This window comes from Schistocerca gregaria, chromosome 3 (genome assembly GCF_023897955.1).
Source record: "Schistocerca gregaria isolate iqSchGreg1 chromosome 3, iqSchGreg1.2, whole genome shotgun sequence".
Classification (NCBI taxonomy): Eukaryota; Metazoa; Arthropoda; class Insecta; order Orthoptera; family Acrididae; genus Schistocerca; species Schistocerca gregaria.
Genome location: NC_064922.1, coordinates 226,496,839 through 226,515,149, shown reverse-complemented (window position 1 = coordinate 226,515,149; position 18,311 = coordinate 226,496,839). Strand labels below are relative to the sequence as shown.

Sequence of the window (18,311 nt, the reverse complement as noted above, 5' to 3'; positions counted from 1 at the left end):
GTGGAGCAAGTGGAGGCAGTCCTGAATCCGGTGGACCAGAGGGTGGACAGGGTAGAGAGCTTGGAGACTAAGGAGAGAGCTGAACAAATCTGAGCATATAATATACTGTATCCACTGATGGCAACGGATGTATTGGACAGCCTGGAGAACAGCGTAAAGCTCCGCAGTAAAAACCGAACACTTGTCAGGAAGCCGAAATCTATTAGGGGCGTCGCCAACAATATAGGCACTCCCTACACCAAACGATGGTTTTGGGCCATCAGTGTAAATAAACGAGGCATCCTTTATTTGTGCGCATAGAGCAGCAAATGCCCGACGACAAACAAGACAAGGGGTACCATCCCTGGGAAACTGACAAAGGTCATGGAGCAGGCAGGGCTGGAGCCAAGGTGGTGCTGTACCCCAAGTTGTTAAGAAAGTGGAAGGAAAGAGAATGTTGCAGTTGACAGAAGCAGACTCTCGGTGGTGGTAGAGAGAAAGGGCGGCCTGCATACCCTAAATCCAAGGAGGTGTCAAAAAAATATCATGGGCCGGATTAGCAGGCATGGAAGACAGATGATTAGCATAATGATTCAGAAGGACAGCTCACAGATTGGACAGCGGAGATTCAGCAGTCTCAGCATAAAGGCTTTCTACAGGGCTGGTGTAAAAAGCTCCAGACACTAAACATAATCGACGGTAGTGGACGGAGTCAAGGCAGCGAAGAATAGACGGCCGAGCAGAGGAGTAAACTATGCTTCCATAGTCCAATTTTGACCACATTAAGGGGCGGTAGAGGCAGAGAAGGACCACTCTGTCTGCTCCCCAGGAGGTACCATTCAGGACACGGAGAGTATTAAGGGATCGCACACAGCGAGCCGAAAGATAGGAAAACGAGGGAGGAACAGCACAGTTTTCTGTCAAATGTAAGACCCAAGAATTTAGCGATGTCCGTGAACGGAAGGTTGACAGGGCCTAGAAGTAAGGAAGCCGTAAGAAACTCCATATAATGCCAAAAACTGACGCAAGTGGTCTTACTGGGAGGAATGCAGAAGCCGGTTTCCATACTCCAAGAGTGGAGGTGATTGAGACATCCTTGAAGACATCGTTCAAGAAGGCTGGTCTGTCGAGAGCTGTAGAAGATCGCAAAATCGTCCACAAAGAGGAAGCCCAAGACATCAGAAAGGAGACAATCCACAATTGGATTTATGGCAATGGCAAACAGTACAACACTGAGCACGGAGCCCTGGGGTATTCCGTTTTCTTGGGAGAAAGTACGGGAGAGAGTAGTGTTCACCCGCACTTTAAATGTGCGCTCTGCCATAAATTCACAAAGAAAAAGGGGCAGCCGACCTCGAAAGCCCCAAGAGAACAGTGTGCGGAGGATGCCTGTCCTCCAACAGGTATCGTATGCTCTCTCCAGATCAAAAAATATTGCTACTGTTTGGTGTTTCCTGAGAAAATTGTTCATGATATAAGTGTAGAGCAACAAGATCGTCAACAGCAGAACGATGCTTTCAGAAACCACATTGGGCAGGTGTTAAAAGACCTCGGGACTCCAGCCACCAGGCTAAACGGCAATTCACCAAACACTCTTACACTTTACATACACTACTATTGAGAGAAATGGGGCGATAGCTAGAGGGGAGATGTTTGTCCTTTCCAGGTTTCGGTACTGTCAGTCCAAATTCGACGCGATGGCATTGTGCATGGAACTGCTCATAGCGGATACAGTTGGCCAAAGTAGGATGGTGCCAGAAAACGCGAGGAGCACGTCACTGCTCACGTATTGAGTCACAGCATGCCTCATTCCACCAAGGAACTGGGGGGCACTGGGGCAAATCAGAGGTGCGAGGTACTAAACGTTCCGAGCTGTAAGAGTAACGTCTGTAGTATGAGTGACCTCATCGTCGACACTAGGAAAGTGACGGTCATCGAATGTCGCTAGAGACAAAAAAAAAACGTCCGATCGGCTTGGGCAAACTTCCAGCATCTCAGGACCATATATGGCAGTTGTGGTTGCAATCTAAGGACACATGGAAAGTGGTCACTCGAGTGTGTATCAGCAAGAGTGAACCATTCAAAGCACCGAGCTAGCTGAACAGTACCGACCAAAAGGTCCAAATGAGAGAAATTTGTCGTGGAGGCAGACAAAAATGTAGGGTCGCCAGTGTTTAGGCAAACAAGATCCACTTGATGGAAGATGTCTGTCAATAGTGAGCAGCGTGGACAAGAATGCGGAGATCCCCAAAGCGAGTGGTGGGCATTCAAGTCCCCAAACAGCAAATAGGGATGCAAAAGCTGACAAAGAAGATGAAGGAGATCAGCTCTTGCCATTGGTGTGGACGATGGAATGTATACAGTACAAAAAGAGAAGGTGTAACCAGAAGGGGAAAGACTGACAGCGACAACTTGGAAGGAACTGTTTATGGGGGTTGGGTGATAATGGAGAGTATCATGGAGAAGAACATGTTTCCTCCATGTGCTGGAGTGCCTTCAACAGAGGGGGGGAGGGGGGGGGGGGATATCAAATTGGACTGACTGAAAATGGGGGAAAACAAAGTGATCGTGGGGACGCACCTTTGTTCCTGAAGGCAGAAGATGACCGGCGAGTAGGATCTTAAGAGGATCGACAATTCATCCCAACTGGATTGAATGCCGCGGATATTTCAATGAACAATGGACACAGGGTGGAAAGAAAAGAGAAAAGGGAAGAATGTGACCAAGGTTGCCCTCAACTCAATGACTACTCAGAGCCAGAATCTGACAGCATGAAATAGCATTCCGCCGAAGGCAGAAGATCCTGATCCATAGGTTGTTCGGGAGCAGCTCCTGCCACCAGCGATCGGCCACCTGCAGTGCTCCTCGGTGACACAGAAGACGGCCGAGGGCGGTTACCACTAGGTGCTGTTGTAGATGACACGCGCTGTGGCAGAGGAGGAGAGGAACTGGGTTTCTTATTAGCCTTCTTGGAAACAGGACAGAGAGATGAAGGAGGAATTGATGGTTCTGAAGTCGGGGTACGTAACAAATCTTGAAGAGTAGGCTCTTTTTTGGAAGTCCGGGTGTCTGATTTTAGGGCTCAGGATTTAGCAGAACCCGATGAAGGGTGAGCCATGGAGTGAGCAGGTGAGAGTGGAGATGTTGAACGAGCAATCTTTGCGCTGGCCCATCTGATGACCGTGGCAGTAAAGGTGAGATCACAAGTCTGCGTTGCTGCCTCCTTTGTAGGCCGAGGAGAGGCAAGGACAGTGCTGTATTTACCTGTGTGAGGCGCAGTGGGGTTTCGACTGGCGAATAACTTTCGAGCAGCATATGTGTACACCTTTTCCTTCACTCTGACTTCCTGAATGACCTTTTCGTCTTTAAAAATGGGGCAATCTTGAGAGGAAGCAGTGTGGTCACCCATACAGTTGATGCAACGAAGGGATGGAGGTGGACAAGCTCCCTCAGGGGCATCGTTGCCACACGTAACACATTTGGCCAGACTGGAACATGACTGGTTGGTATGATTGAACCACTGACACTGATAGCAACACGTAGGGTTTGGGATTTAAGGGCAAACGAAAATTATCTCATAGCCCGCTTTTATGTTCGATAGAAGTTGAACTCTGTCAAATGTCAAGAAAACAGTACAAGTTGGAACCAACTCCTTGTCAACCCTTTTCATGACCCTATGAATAGCCGTTACGCCCTGGTCAGACAGGTAGTTTTAAATTTCCTCTTTGGACAATCCATCGAGTGAGCGTGTATAAACCACCATGCTTGTTGAATTTAAAGTGCGGTGCGCTTCCACCTGGGCAAGGAAGGTGTGTAGCAGCGAAGTACACAGCATTTTTTGTGCCTGGAGGGCACTGACTGTTTCTAACAACAAGGTGCCATTAAGTAATCAGGAACAAGACTTTACAGGACCTGCAATTGCGTCGACACCTTTCTGAATAATGAAAGGGTTGACTGTGTAGAAGTCTTGACCTTTGTCCGACCGAGAAACAACAAGGAACTGTGGCACTGATGGAAGAGTTGTCCATGGCTGAGACTCATTTAACTTTCCCTTGTGAGCAGAAATTGTAGATGTAGAGGAAACCATTGCGGAAGTATCTCCCGTGATTACCGGCGTCTCCGATGGTGTGCTCCTTCCCTGTGGAGGCCCTCTCTGAGGGCACTCCCACCTTAGGTGATTGTTCACACCTCAGGTCACACTTCCCGAGAAACAGACGGAGGGATCAATCTGCACTTTCGGAAGGTATCAGCTCAGGTAATCACCCTTCCCTGGGCTTGGCCGTTACCAGGGGGTACGTACGTGCCCTACCTGTGTACACGGGGCGGGGAATTACGCGTTACCCTGCCACCAGCTACACATGGGTCGGCCTTCAGACACGCACAGGGAGGAAACAAGGGAAAGGGAGGAACAAGGGAAAGTAAAGTAAAGAAGAGAGGTCTCAAACGAAGCAGCAGAGAAGAGGGGAAAGAGAAGAGGTAAGGAAAAGAGAAGGTCAAAGGAAGGACAAAGACTTGTCAGCAGAGAAATCGAAGAAGAGAGAGTGTTTTACAGTTTCGACTGTCCATCTCTGGATTTAGGCACTGAACATACTCCCAGAGGAGGAGAAAGGGAAGGGAAGGGAAGGGAAGGGAAGGGAAGGGAAGAGGCAGAGGTGCGGCTGGAGGGGGGGGGGGGGGGGTGTATGCAGCCCAGAAAGGAAGGAGGCCCACAGTAGCTCAGGATCCCATGCTCACTACGCATGCATCTACAAAAAAGAGTTGTGGACCCCCCTGTGGAGGAAAGCTGAATGTGTGGAAAGCTTCAATTATATGGGTAGCATCATATCATGCGATGAAGTTCCAAACTTTAAGACTTACACATAACAACAAAAGGATCTAACTTCTTCCACCAAGTATGAAATCTAATCTGGGCCAAGGAAGTCCCACAAAGAGCCAAACAGATCATGTATAAAAGTTTTAACTCCTGCCAATCATGATGTATAGTCCAGAGGCCTGTGTCATAAATAAGGGTGAAGAGAGTCAAATACAAGCATGTGAAATGAAGTTCCTTAGGTCAGCTCTACAAGAAACTAGGAGAGAGAGTCAGGAATGATTATCTAAGGAGAGACCTGCGGGTTACATTGACTACAGAGGACAGAATGAGTGCTTTGAGATTGAAGTGGTCGGTCATGTGAAGCGAATGCACCCAACTAACTCCACCCCAGATTTAGAGATGGAGGTACCAGGAAGTTCACAAAGTTCCTACATGGTTCGCTGTAAGAAAATCCTGATGATAAGGAAGGTAGGATCTTCCTAGGCGGAGTCCCAATGGAAGTGGTTTCCCATTACCTCCCTCCAATTTCTCTATCAAGTATCAGATGTGTACCTGTATTGTGTGGCTGACTAATAACTGCTTGTGTGTCACTATGTTTTACATGGTTATGGGCACCGATGGATGTAAGGGAGAAAAAGCTAGTGCCAGAACACAGCCATCCCCTCTCACAGCTTGAAAGAAGCCACAAGCTTAAGGTTCCAATCTGAATGATACACTGTAAACAGGTTTCTAATTTAACTCAGACTATCAGGGCAAAGCTTGTTTATCACAACATTTACACCACCTTGTCTTCTTCCCTTTGCCAGTCAAATATTTATGACAAGACTTTCCTCACTTCCAGGATTCAAATTGGCTGCCTATCAAATTGAGCACTAATGCAGAAATTTGCACATACTACCATCACAACAGAGGTGGTTAACAGGATTAAATATGAAATGGTGGTTAGATGCATGGAATACGCTGGCACATAGGAAGGTGGTTGAAGTACTGGTGGAGGATGTGTAACATGACCTAGATTGCTCTGGGAGTTGCACATATTACCACTGCAAATACAGTATCCTAATGTGGCAAGTCTGTAATTAGAATGAGGAGGGGAAGGGTGGGAGGAGGAGGAGGAGGCAGAAGGGATGGATGTGGAAGAATGAATATTTTTCAAATAGGGGTTCTGTTGGGTAATTACAACTTTGGTACAAACAGATCTTTTATGACGCCCTGAGATAGGTGGAGATTCATACCCAGAAAAATGGTTAACTATGTAGCAATATAACTGACTGAGATGGACTGGAGAATGGATGTCGAAAACACAGAAGAACGAAGACAGACAGTCTTCGCAGAAAAGACGTATCATATAAACATTTTGTTCATAAAAATTAAGATCAGGTGTTTAGCGATCATACTGTCAGCGAAGTATTTCTTTACAAAGGACATGAAAGGTTAGAACAGCAAACTATCACGCAAGTGCTTCTTCCTCTGCCAGATTTGTTCGAATATGTCGGTTAATTGTTCTGCTAAATGTGGCAAACTTAGAAAGCTGTTTGAAGTCGTGCTACACTATCCTCCTCCGCCCCCCCCCCCCCCCTCCCCCGGGTCCTTAATTCACTGTTTGGTAGCTGACTGACATAGACCATCTTCTGATACATTCCCAGATTCTCTTATCGGCCTTGTTCCAGCTGTCCTCCCAGTTATTGACCTTTAGGAACACCTTTCTCCTCTACTTTCCTCCACACTGTTTGCTTAACAGTCTTTCTCAATACAGACTTTTTTTTTAAATATAGTACCTTGTTGTTCATTATCGCACGAAGGCACATTATGCACACGTGGATATCATCTTTGGATTCTCCCATATTAAGTTTAGCTACATGTCTTGACCTTCGTTTGAGGCCAGGACTATCCAACATCTCCAGGGCTGGTCTGAGATACCCATTGTGTCCAGGACTGCCTGCTGAAAAGAAAGACACTGTTATGAAACTAAGATTGTAATTGATATGGAATAATGAACTATTTTACATTAGACAACAGATATAGCCAAGAGCTCATTATCCTCATTTATAATGTTAGCCTTTTTCACTGTGATATAAGGTCTTATCATGCTAGCCTTATTTTAGAAGTAAGACAAGTTAACAAAACACTTTACATTTCTTTAAGACATAATCTCGTCTGTAGTGTTGAGGTTAAAACCTGTAGGTACTTCACCTGTTGCTGCTTATTCTCTCTCCCCCCCCCCCCCCCCCCCCCCACACACACACACACACACACACCCCAATTTAAGTGAGCCACAATCTAATGAAATCATTTCCATCATGATCACTATTCATCTAAAAAAAATGACAGCATTAACAATAAACAGCAAATTAAAATACATTTAAATACCACTTTTGCAGGACACAAGGAAGTAGTAGGTGGGGCAAAACAAGATGCAAAATTGGATTCAAGATGCATAAAGAACTGTGAAACAAATTAATAAAATGAACTGAAAGGATGAAAGAAATGGGTAACAATGAACAGCATATTGCTAAAAAACAAATGACACAGAATTTAGAGAAAACGAGTACTGCCAATAACCTTTAGCTCCAAAATATGAAATGCATCTAAGACAGAAGATACTCAGTAAAGTGGAATCTGAACAAAGGAATTACTTGCTTAAAGAAGTAGTGTCTCGTTCTCGTGATCAGTTCTGAAACTTGCTTTGTTAAATATTAATTTCCTATTGCTGAGAAAATTTCAAACACTTGTGTGCTTGTAAATTTTTGGAACACTACAGTAACATGAACAGATTGTTAAAATTATTTTTTTATTGTTATAATTATCTTTGTACTACTGTTATAATATCTATTTTTTTAACATCAATACTGCATAATATGTTATATGTCCTTAATGTTATGTAGAAACTGTAACTTGTTCAATCTGAGTATGCCTGGTTAGGTGTAAGAGAGGGCCTGAAGGCCCTAATCTTGCCAGGTAAAATAAATGCGTAAATAAATAAATCAATAAATATATGAAGAACCAGTGTGCTTATCAAGTGTACCAATGGGGACATTTGAGAAATTACACAGGTGGAAATTGAAAGACAATCTGTGTCTCACATTTCCAGTAATTGCAGTTCTTTCACCAAGAGAAAACAAGCCAATCAAAATAAAAGGAAAAGGGAAAAGTACAAAATGTATATTGCTGGAAGTCAGTCGGAACACCTCATTAAGGAAAAAGACACAAAGAACTGTTAAGAAGTGTGAAGGAGCAATGAACTTCACCTACCGAATTGTAAATCTGATAATGATAATGGGCTGCAGCCACATGACAGGAAATGATAAAAGCAGAAAATCTTAAGCAAAGCAAAGATAGAGCAAGCCAGCTGGGAAGTAAAAAACAATGAATGTACATAGCTTAAAACAAATAAAACAGATACATCAGAAACATACAAATACACACTACAAATAATACTTACAATGGAAACAAGTAGATTTATGAAGATGCACATAGAAACCAAATAGGAAGCAAAATTGTTCAGAGATGGAAAAAGGGAATAGAAGTGAACTCTACGTAAATGTTAAGAGTTGCGTGGAGGGCAATCTAAATCACACTGCAAGCGCAAGCATGGACACAGATTTGTAGATCTGTTAGTAAAATGTTAATCACAGTCTCAAATTTCGAACATTTGATGTTATTCTCCCCATACATGACCACTGCACATTCACAACTGGCAAGAATAAATGTGGGTAATATTCGGCAGCTAGATTGGCGGTTTTAAGCTTCTGAATGTTAACATCAAAGAACAAAGGCTCACATAAGTTCCTTATTTCAGGGACCGATAACCTCGCTGTTTGGGCCCCTCCCCCAAATCAGCCAACTAACCATCCCTATTTCATTGAAATCTTGGAAAAGAAGGGATATGGGCCAATAAAAAGTAGGAAAGTAACTGGTCTAGGTTTCAACCAGCCACCCAACTACATATCAACAGTTGCACAATCAGTCCTAGACTATCAGTAGCACAGAAGTACCCAATCATGCAATGTTTGTTAGAGGTTGGGACATTATGAATTTTTTGCAGGTGGCATGGACACACAATCTTGTGAAATATTTCTGAACACTCTTCTAGACCTCATAGCTACAAGCAGGCCTGACCTTACTGTCACTGTCTGTAAAGATACCGACAACCTTTGTGGCTACGATACCTTGATTGCTAATCCCAGATTTTATTTTCTATACAATAGAACCCTTCCAATTAACTATTTCTATTCTTTCCTTCATTTACAGTTATCAACTGGATTTTACAATTATGCCTCTTTCAGCTGCCCAATTGGCAGTTCCTGCACCACACTTCCCTGTTTGAACTAGCAGTTCTTATTCCAGGTTTTACATTAAAGTAATATCTTACGGCATGTATACAACTGCGTTTGAGATTACAGAGAGAACACGGAAAGACATACATCAAGTATCCACCATATAAGCTAATACCTTACTATCTCCTTTACAGTTCTGAAACATCTAGCAACCCATTCCGATTCAATTTCAGTTTATAACTCAAAAGTTAATAAAATCAATTTGCTCACTGTTACTTTTAATGTTTAACTGAATGTTTGGTTCTATAGCTCAAAGAGACTAACAACTATCACTACACGGTGGCCGAACTTCCCCAAAAGGGGCCTCCTGGCCAACAATGCCGTACGATCATTTCATTTCATTACTATCATCAATCTGCTGAGCAACAGACTGTGTGTAAATACTTGGAAAGACATGGACCTCTGAAATGTTTCAGATTTAACTGAATAATGCAATTGCTGTCTTCAGAAATAAAGCTTCACCCAGTCTATGGCTATTGCAACATGACAGTGACAACAACATCGGGACCTAGAAATATTTCCATCTGAGCAATACAACCATCCCAGAAAAAAATGAGCAATTTTTATTACAGCAAGAAATTGTTAATGCAACAAAACCACCTTATATTTGAAACAGGTTCTCAGATCAAATCCTGCTATTGTGAAATGAAGTTTGTCACTTTAAGACAACATTCAATACCTTAGCAGCTGGAGGAGGGGAAAGGAGGAGGTAAGGTGATATGGCTGTCACTGTTCAATCGTTGCAGCACCAAAGAAACAAAACATGAAAAGCACAGACAAAAAGAAAACACACAATCCATTTTGGTCTTCTACCTTGAAAATGGTATGTTGGCCTGCGGACAGCTTTGCGTCTCGGCCAGCAACGGAAACTGAATCTGGAACCTTCAAATGTAAAGCATGTGTTAGACGTGTTCACCATACAGTTAATGAGTGTGAATCATATAAATGCAGACTTTTGGTAAATAAACCTTCTGCAGTCTTTTGTTCATAGAGTGACAGTAAGAAACTGTTAAAATTACCAATGTGTTTTTTTCTTCGGAACTGTTACTTTAAAATCGTTACAATATTTTTTTTTTGCAAACTACTTCAGTCCCATGCGTAAAATAGAAAAGATAAGAAATATGACAGACAAACTGAAGACACTTACATTATCTTTCATGGAAGGTATGAGATAAAAATGTATGGTCTTAGTGCTGTGGAACATGCTTTTAGAAATTAGTTTTTTAACTAGGTTGCTATGAATAGTTTTGGTGAAATATATTTTTTAAAAAACATACCAGATCCTGAGCCACTCGCAGCCAATCTTTCCTCTGATGATGATCTTGATTCGGAGACCCTCTGCTCATGCCTCATCATGACCAGACGGAAACTGAGGTACTCTATAAGATGGTCCAGACCCTGGTTTGTTTCATCTAGGAACTCTCGCACCCACCTGCAAGGTATGTTTCCATTACTTTTTTATTTCTTTCACTATTCTTTGGTAGTGCACTGAGCTGCAATTGTCCCAACTATATTTTTCTGCACTACATTCTGCGTCTGAGACTTCCTGCACATGTTTATGAATCTAACAGTACACGTAAATCATAAATGAGGCAAAACAGACTTCTCTTCCCTAGGACAACACCTTTTAAAAGACAAAAAGATTCTTCTTACCAGCTTAAAAAAGCAACAGTATCAAAACGCACAATTTTATTTTAAATTTCCAGGAACAAGATTTCTACAGAGGCAGATATGGAATATGAAACAGAGAAAAATTTGGACACCATCCAGCATCCACCATAACTGAGCTATGCTAGATGCAATGTGCCATTCAAAAAACGACTGGTGACACCCATGTTCTCCTCTTGTCTGTTTCTTGTTCCAGTGATTGGTAAGGAGACATCACAAATACATGACTAGACTACCCTATGGGATTTTAACTGAGCTCCCAATGAGGTGAATTCTAGAAAGAAAAAATTTTAAATTTCTCTGCAATGTGAACAGATTCATTCCACACATCAAGCTACATATGGAGACAATCTGCAGAACATAGAGAGGAAATATGACTGGCATTACAAAGAACAGCTCGTACAGATTCTGACAATCATATACCATGGATACAGTGGGTGGCTGCACGGAGCAAGTTTAACAGTAGGAGCAGTTTGAAGGGCATGGACCTTGTCATACAGATACTGAGAATGTCAGTTTTATCCCTACCTCAGGATTATCATCTCTATAATCATCAGCACTGTGTAGCTAGGAATTTTGTCCCTACGAAATGTGTAGTAGCAGGAAAGGAATTTTTTCTTACTGAAGCTAAGTACTGATCAGTCATTCTCTTTCCAAGCAACTCGATAGTTTTCTCAAGTAAATTCTCCTTTTGGTAAAACACATTAAATAAAATTGACTGTAGAAGGAGCAATATTTCATATAATTATTTTTATACAGCTTTGTCAGCAGAACTCTCACTGAATACTATGGAGTTTTGGTACGATGTAAAGTATGTCACTGGCATAACAGCCCTTTGCATCAAAGAGTTATCTCTAGAAAAATTACTCTGCCCCCTTCATGTGTTTTAACTTTCACTATATTTATAGAACGATGGCCTTGCAGCACTAAGCTTGGAACAGATTAACGATAGTTGGTGGAGCAGTGTTTCAGACAAACTGACTAAGACTTTGTGCTGGCGTAAGCTGGCTGCCGCCAGCACAACATGTGGCAAGGAGGTTGTGAGAAGATCGACAGAGACCAAAAAAAAAAGTTGCAGGAAATGCGCCACCAATGCCCTCTCATTCAACAGTATTTAGATAGTTGCTGCGGACCGGAGAGCCAGTTAGTTCGTGTCTGTAGCACCAAGTAAGTTCCAGTGGCCTCAGTCGCAGCCCAGCAGGAATTTTAGTAGCAGTTAGCTCCAGCACTAACTCTTGAGACAGGCAGCATGTAACAACCCTAATAGCACACATAGTGGACTTCTACTTCACCAGCATCATAGCTAACGTGGACTATACAGAAGAGCTTGTACCACAGCACATGGAAGCTTAACTTGCGTAGCTCTTTGGTTATGAATAAAGAACACAGTTAATTTATGCATGCAGTCTGTATACCGGCCACCAATCATCATCATCTCCTTGCTTCCCATGGTACAGCTCTATAGAGACGAATGAGACGACAAAGCATGATGACGTGAATCCTTCTGTGAAGAAGAATTTGCCGGCTTTGCTTGTGTTTCAGATTACAAGGGTGATCGTATTCGAGTGTTTGCTACATTTTTGTTGTATTCTTGTATGTATTCCAGGAGGGGAGTCACAGAATTAATCGACTTTCTCTTTTCAGAGGCTTTGCTTGCTTGTTTTTGCTCTAACTTATTTCTGTAACCCACAGCTACCCCACCCCCTACTCCTCAGCTGCAGATGACCAATCTGATGATCTAACACAAGCTTTTCAGTTTCAGAACCAACAAATTGCTGCCTTGCTGATGACTGTACAAGTTCTGGCTGCACAAGCACCGTCAGCCGCACAACAGAAGTCAACCAACCAACACGCCCAACAAGTGCTGCCAACCAGCATACCACCGTTCTGGCAATTTAACGACACACAAGAGGAACGGCTCGAATACCCAACACAATTCCAAGTTCATAGTACAGCATTAAGTTAAGGTACTGAGAAGCTACAATACCTTCTTTTGCTTGCAAGGTCCCCAGTGTTCAGGGTAATACAAAAACTATTCCCAACTGTGTCTCCCGACGAACTCAGTTATGACAAAGTAATCGCAGCATTAACTCGGCACTATGACCAGCAAGTTAAAATACACTCCTGGAAATGGAAATAAGAACACCGTGAATTCATTGTCCCAGGAAGGGGAATCTTTATTGACACATTCCTGGGGTCAGATACATCACATGATCACACCGACAGAACCACAGGCACATAGACACAGGCAACAGAGCATGCACAATGTCGGCACTAGTACAGTGTATATCCACCTTTCGCAGCAATGCAGGCTGCTATTCTCCCATGGAGACGATCGTAGAGATGCTGGATGTAGTCCTGTGGAACGGCTTGCCATGCCATTTCCACCTGGCGCCCAGTTGGACCAGCGTTCGTGCTGGACGTGCACACCGCGTGAGACGACGCTTCATCCAGTCCCAAACATGCTCAATGGGGGACAGATCTGGAGATCTTGCTGGCCAGGGTAGTTGACTTACAACTTCTAGAGCACGTTGGGTGGCACGGGATACATGCGGACGTGAATTGTCCTGTTGGAACAGCAAGTTCCCTTGCCGGTCTAGGAATGGTAGAACGATGGATTCGATGACTGTTTGGATGTACCGTGCACTATTCAGTGTCCCCTCGACGATCACCAGAGGTGTACGGCCAGTGTAGGAGATCGCTCCCCACACCATGATGCCGGGTGTTGGCCCTGTGTGCCTCGGTCGTATGCAGTCCTGATTGTGGCGCTCACCTGCTCGGCGCCAAACACACATACGACCATCATTGGCACCAAGGCAGAAGCGACTCTCATCGCTGAAGACACGTCTCCATTCGTCCCTCCATTCACACCTGTCGCGACACCACTGGAGGCGGGCTGCACGATGTTGGGGCGTGAGCGGAAGACGGCCTAACGGTGTGCGGGACTGTAGCCCAGCTTCATGGAGACTGTTACGAATGGTCCTCGCCGATACCCCAGAAGCAACAGTGTCCCTAATTTGCTGGGAAGTGGCGGTGCGGCCCCCTACAGCACTGCGTAGGATCCTACGGTCTTGGCGTGCATCCGTGCGTCGCTGCGGTCCGGTCCCAGGCCGACGGGCACGTGCACCTTCCGCCGACCACTGGCGACAACATCGATGTACTGTGGAGACCTCACGCCCCATGTGTTGAGCAATTCGGCGATACGTCCACCAGGCCTTCCGCATGCCCACTAGACGCCCTCGCTCAAAGTCCGTCAACTGCACATACGGTTCACGTCCAAGCTGTCGCGGCATGCTACCAGTGTTAAAGAAATGCGATGGAGCTCCGTATGCCACGGCAAACTGGCTGACACTGACGGCGGCGGTGCACAAATGCTGCGCACCTAGCGCCATTCGACGGCCAACACCACGGTTCCTGGTGTGTCCGCTGTGCCGTGCGTGTGATCATTGCTTGTACAGCCCTCTCGCAGTATCCAGAGCAAGTGTGGTGGGTCTGACACACCGGTGTCAATGTGTTCTTTTTTCCATTTCCAGGAGTGTAGTTGCAGCCAGGTATCAGTTCTTTCAATTGCAGAAAAAGCCAGAACAGATGTACCGTCAGTGATACACAGAATTAACAGGCAGGACTAGGAAGTGTAAATTTGAGTATAGTTGTAGCAACTTTTACAATAAAAACATGACATTTTTCAAACTGATCACGTGATCAACAGTCAGGGTGTGCACCCCCTCCATTCACATTTGCTTGCAAATCCATGACTTGCCTGTTCCTCGCAATGTGTCTGAACTGTAGTCAGTACTAGGCTAGATGACATACTGTATTTGGTTCATACCGAATGCTGCTCAGATGGCGGCTCCATTGCATTGCTAAAATGTACCTTTTATGTGGACTAAAGCCTGTCAAGATGCATTTTGGAAACTCAAACATGCCTTCCTTAGCGACGTAAGTTTAGTGCATTTTGACCCTGCTAAGCCAGTAATTTTGCAATTCTATGCTTCTTCCTATGGAATTGGCAATGTGCTTCCTCACAGAATTGGTGCACAAGACAGACCGACTGCTTTTACCTCAAAGTTGTTAATTCAAAGTCAGTGCAATCATCCTCAAATACAAAAAGAAGCTCTCACTACTGTGTATGGTGTAACAAAATTTCATAACTATTTGTAAGGTCACAAGTTCTGTTTAGAGACAGACTATAAGCCTTTGCAATCTGTGTTTAATTTGTCAAAGCCGGTTCCTGCATGCACTGCTCAAAAATTGAGCGCTGGGCTTTGTTACTTTTGCAGAATCAGTACGAAATTGTGTACAGACCTATGGCAAAGCACGTCAATGCAGACGCCCTATCTTGTCTTCCGATTGGCCCAGACTGATTTTGGTGCCTCTGCTGCATCTTGTTGACAAATCAATGTGCAGAACTCTGAATCACTGGAGTCTTTTCCGTTGCACTACAGAAAAATAGCACAGGCCACAGAAGCAGACCCAGATCTCAAGATTTTGTTGAATTATATTCGCACATCTTGGTCTCATTCATTGAACAGTATTCAAGGACTCAGTTATATGTCGATATTTTGCACATCAGTGCTACCTTTCAGTTCAGCAGGATGTGATTCTAGTTCAAAACGACAGTGGACAATACCGCGTGCTTATTTCGAAAGTGTTGCAAAAGGATGTGTTGAGATTGCACCATCAAGTACATCGGGGAATTGTTTGCAATAAACAGCTAGCGCGCCGGCACTGTACTTGCCAGGGTATGGAAGCCCACATTGAACAGATGACGGCATAGTGTCGCGCACGCACAGAGAACCAATACGCTACGCCACAGAGATTTTCAGCTAGGCGTAGCACTCAATCGCCATGGCAACAAGTGCACAGACTTTGCAGGACCATTCTGGAATACTCATTGGCTCATAGTGGTAGATCTTTTACCAAGTTTCCATTTGCAGTGCATACAAACTCTACCACATCCCACAGCACAATTCAAGCATTGTCCTCAATATTTTACATAGAAGGTTTGCCGGAAATACTTGTCGGGCAATGGATCGCAGTTCACTTCATGTGATTTTGAACATTTTTGTGAACGGAATAGCATTCGTCACCTAACAAACATTCCAATTCACCCACACTCCAACAGAGAAGCAGATCACTTCATATGCACTTTCAAGTAACAGATGGTCAAGCTTCGCACTACCCACAAACGGGAACAGACAGTGCAACTATTTCTCATTCCCTATCACTCCCATACACGAGACGGACTATCACCAGTTGAACTTCTGCATGACCGCCGCCATTGGACGCTGCTACACTTGCTATACATTCAGAGCAACAAAGGCCACAAGTCAATTAATGGCAATGAGGAAAAGGATGCTGAACACAGAACCGTGGTCGCAGAATGATTGGTGGTACATGAACTGGCAAATAAAAATTGGGAGCGGGCCCCAAAGACCCCACTCATGGGGTGTAATATGTGATTGCGCCAAGCTAGGCTTTACCAAGAGCGAAGAAAAATAAAACATGGCAGCATTGAGAGAAGCCCTGCCAAACTGTGGTTTCCAACTGAAGAAGGTGACTGATCAGATACTGTACCTCCCGAAAGCCACACTGGTAAGGAAATAAAAGGTCCCGAGATTTGAGGATGCAACAGAGCCAACAAGCCACCATCAACTTCAAGGGATGTTGCTCAGACTGATTGGCTGGTAATTATCAATGGACAACAGACCCTTACTGGGCTTAAGGACTGGAACCACAGTACTGTCCCTCCATTGAGAGGGACAAACTCCTCAGAGACAAATACAATTGGGATTCTGAAAGACTTATTGTCATTGCCTGGGATTAAGATGTTGAAGCAACTAAGCAACTGGTTATGGATAGAATAGAGGCCAGGGGCTGAATCGTGGGAAGAGGAGAGGACCACGAGATGTTCTCATATGGTGAGAGGTTCAATGTAGGGTTCCACCTGACAAGGGATAAAATGCACCAACAGATCCATAGAAAGACCAAACAGGATGGCAAGACCACAGGATGGAAAATGCAATTACCAACCTAGTAGAGTGCAAAGTGCAGCCGCCACCCCACGAGAGAGGAACAGACGAACCTAGGGAGGAGACAAAGCGTTCAACACAGCCACTTGGTCTGTTCGATTAAGAAACAGCTCTTAGCATGAAGCCGTATAGAAGTAGTAAGACCAGCGTAGGATGGCTACCACTCTATGTACTGCAAGATAGTAATCACAGATGGCAATGGCCGTGCCCCACCACGGGACCAGCCAGCAGAGAAAGGGAGCTGTCAATGGGGGAATGGCAATGCTGGTTGAGTGAATAATCCTATCAAACATACCATGGATAACTTCATTAATACAACCTTATAAAGATGGGGTAAACATGCCTTGGGAGGCCAATCTGCGTGATGAAAAGCACAGCGAAGTATCCTGACCATTGGGAGGCAGCAAGGGAATAAGCGAATCAATGGGAAATGGCTGATACTGCAGAGGTCATTGTGCGGTGACCAGTGTAGTGATGGGAGAGGAGGAAGGGAAGTGAGCAAAAGCAGATCATCAGTGTCAGAAAAAGTGCCTTGAGGGACACTAAAATGGGTAACGGAATCATCATCACTAAGACAGCTTAGGTTGTGATCCGGAAGAAATTGGTCTTTGAGGATACCATGCTCTAGACAAAAAAAGCAATGCCCCACAATAGGCAACGGGCAATAAAACCCCGAAAGAGTAGGAAGGAAGAGGGATTTGCTGAAGGCGGGCTGTTAGGACAGCATGAATTTGCTTGAAGACGCCCATATTGAATGATTGGAATATGTTCTCAATATAGATGCAGGGAGCTAATTATATATAGCAAGGAGCTCATTAACTCCTGATGAGAGGAGCAAAAGAAGCTGAACCTTACACTCAACTGTCATCTGACAAAATGTTGTATATTGTGCAATGCAAATTTTAGACCATGAAAATTTCTATAGAGAGGAGATTATTGACTTTCAAATCTTAGTATCCCAGATGAACACTTCAAATCCCTCAACATATTTGCTACAGATGACCTCATAACATCTCAAAAAAACTGAAGAAATAAAAACTCTACAGCTCTTTTCTCGGTCAGGTACTAAGAGATAAATACAGAACACTTGCTGCAGTTCATACTGAAAGGTAAAAGAGAGGGCAAGGCATATATTGGAAACCCAAAGACACTTGAGGACCCAGATCATCAAACAAACAGGTAACCAGAAAGTTGGAAAGTTCTTCAGATTACCCAAAGGTGCCCAACATTCAGAGATCTGTGATCATAATTCTTTTAATAGATGAATAATACAAACACCATTACCAACTGTAACCTTGTGCAAGTTAATTAACATCTGTACACCATTAACTGTCCGCATCTCGTGGTCGTGCGGTAGCGTTCTTGCTTCCCACGCCCGGGTTTCTGGGTCAGGGATTTTCTCTGCCTCATGGTGACTGGGTGTTGTGTGATGTCCTTAGGTTAGTTAGGTTTAAGTAGTTCTAAGTTCTAGGGGACTGATGA

At 44.1% G+C, this 18,311-nt stretch overlaps 1 protein-coding gene across 13 annotated transcripts in view; it reads right to left on the bottom strand.

Moving 5' to 3' along the window:
• LOC126354835 (formin-like protein) overlaps window positions 1-18,311 on the bottom strand; it is a 406,363-nt gene that overhangs the window by 64,505 nt on the left and 323,547 nt on the right. For 5 of the 13 annotated variants that reach the window (XM_050004785.1, XM_050004788.1, XM_050004796.1 and 2 more), the window contains exons 5-7: window positions 10,407-10,561; window positions 9,943-10,011; window positions 6,571-6,734 (exon numbers count right to left, since the gene is read on the bottom strand). In XM_050004785.1, coding sequence (XP_049860742.1) covers window positions 6,571-6,734; window positions 9,943-10,011; window positions 10,407-10,561 — 388 coding nt within the window. The remainder of the gene's footprint in view (window positions 1-6,570; window positions 6,735-9,942; window positions 10,012-10,406; window positions 10,562-18,311) is intronic. The other 8 variants (XM_050004794.1, XM_050004790.1, XM_050004798.1 and 5 more) reach the window with 3 other exon arrangements.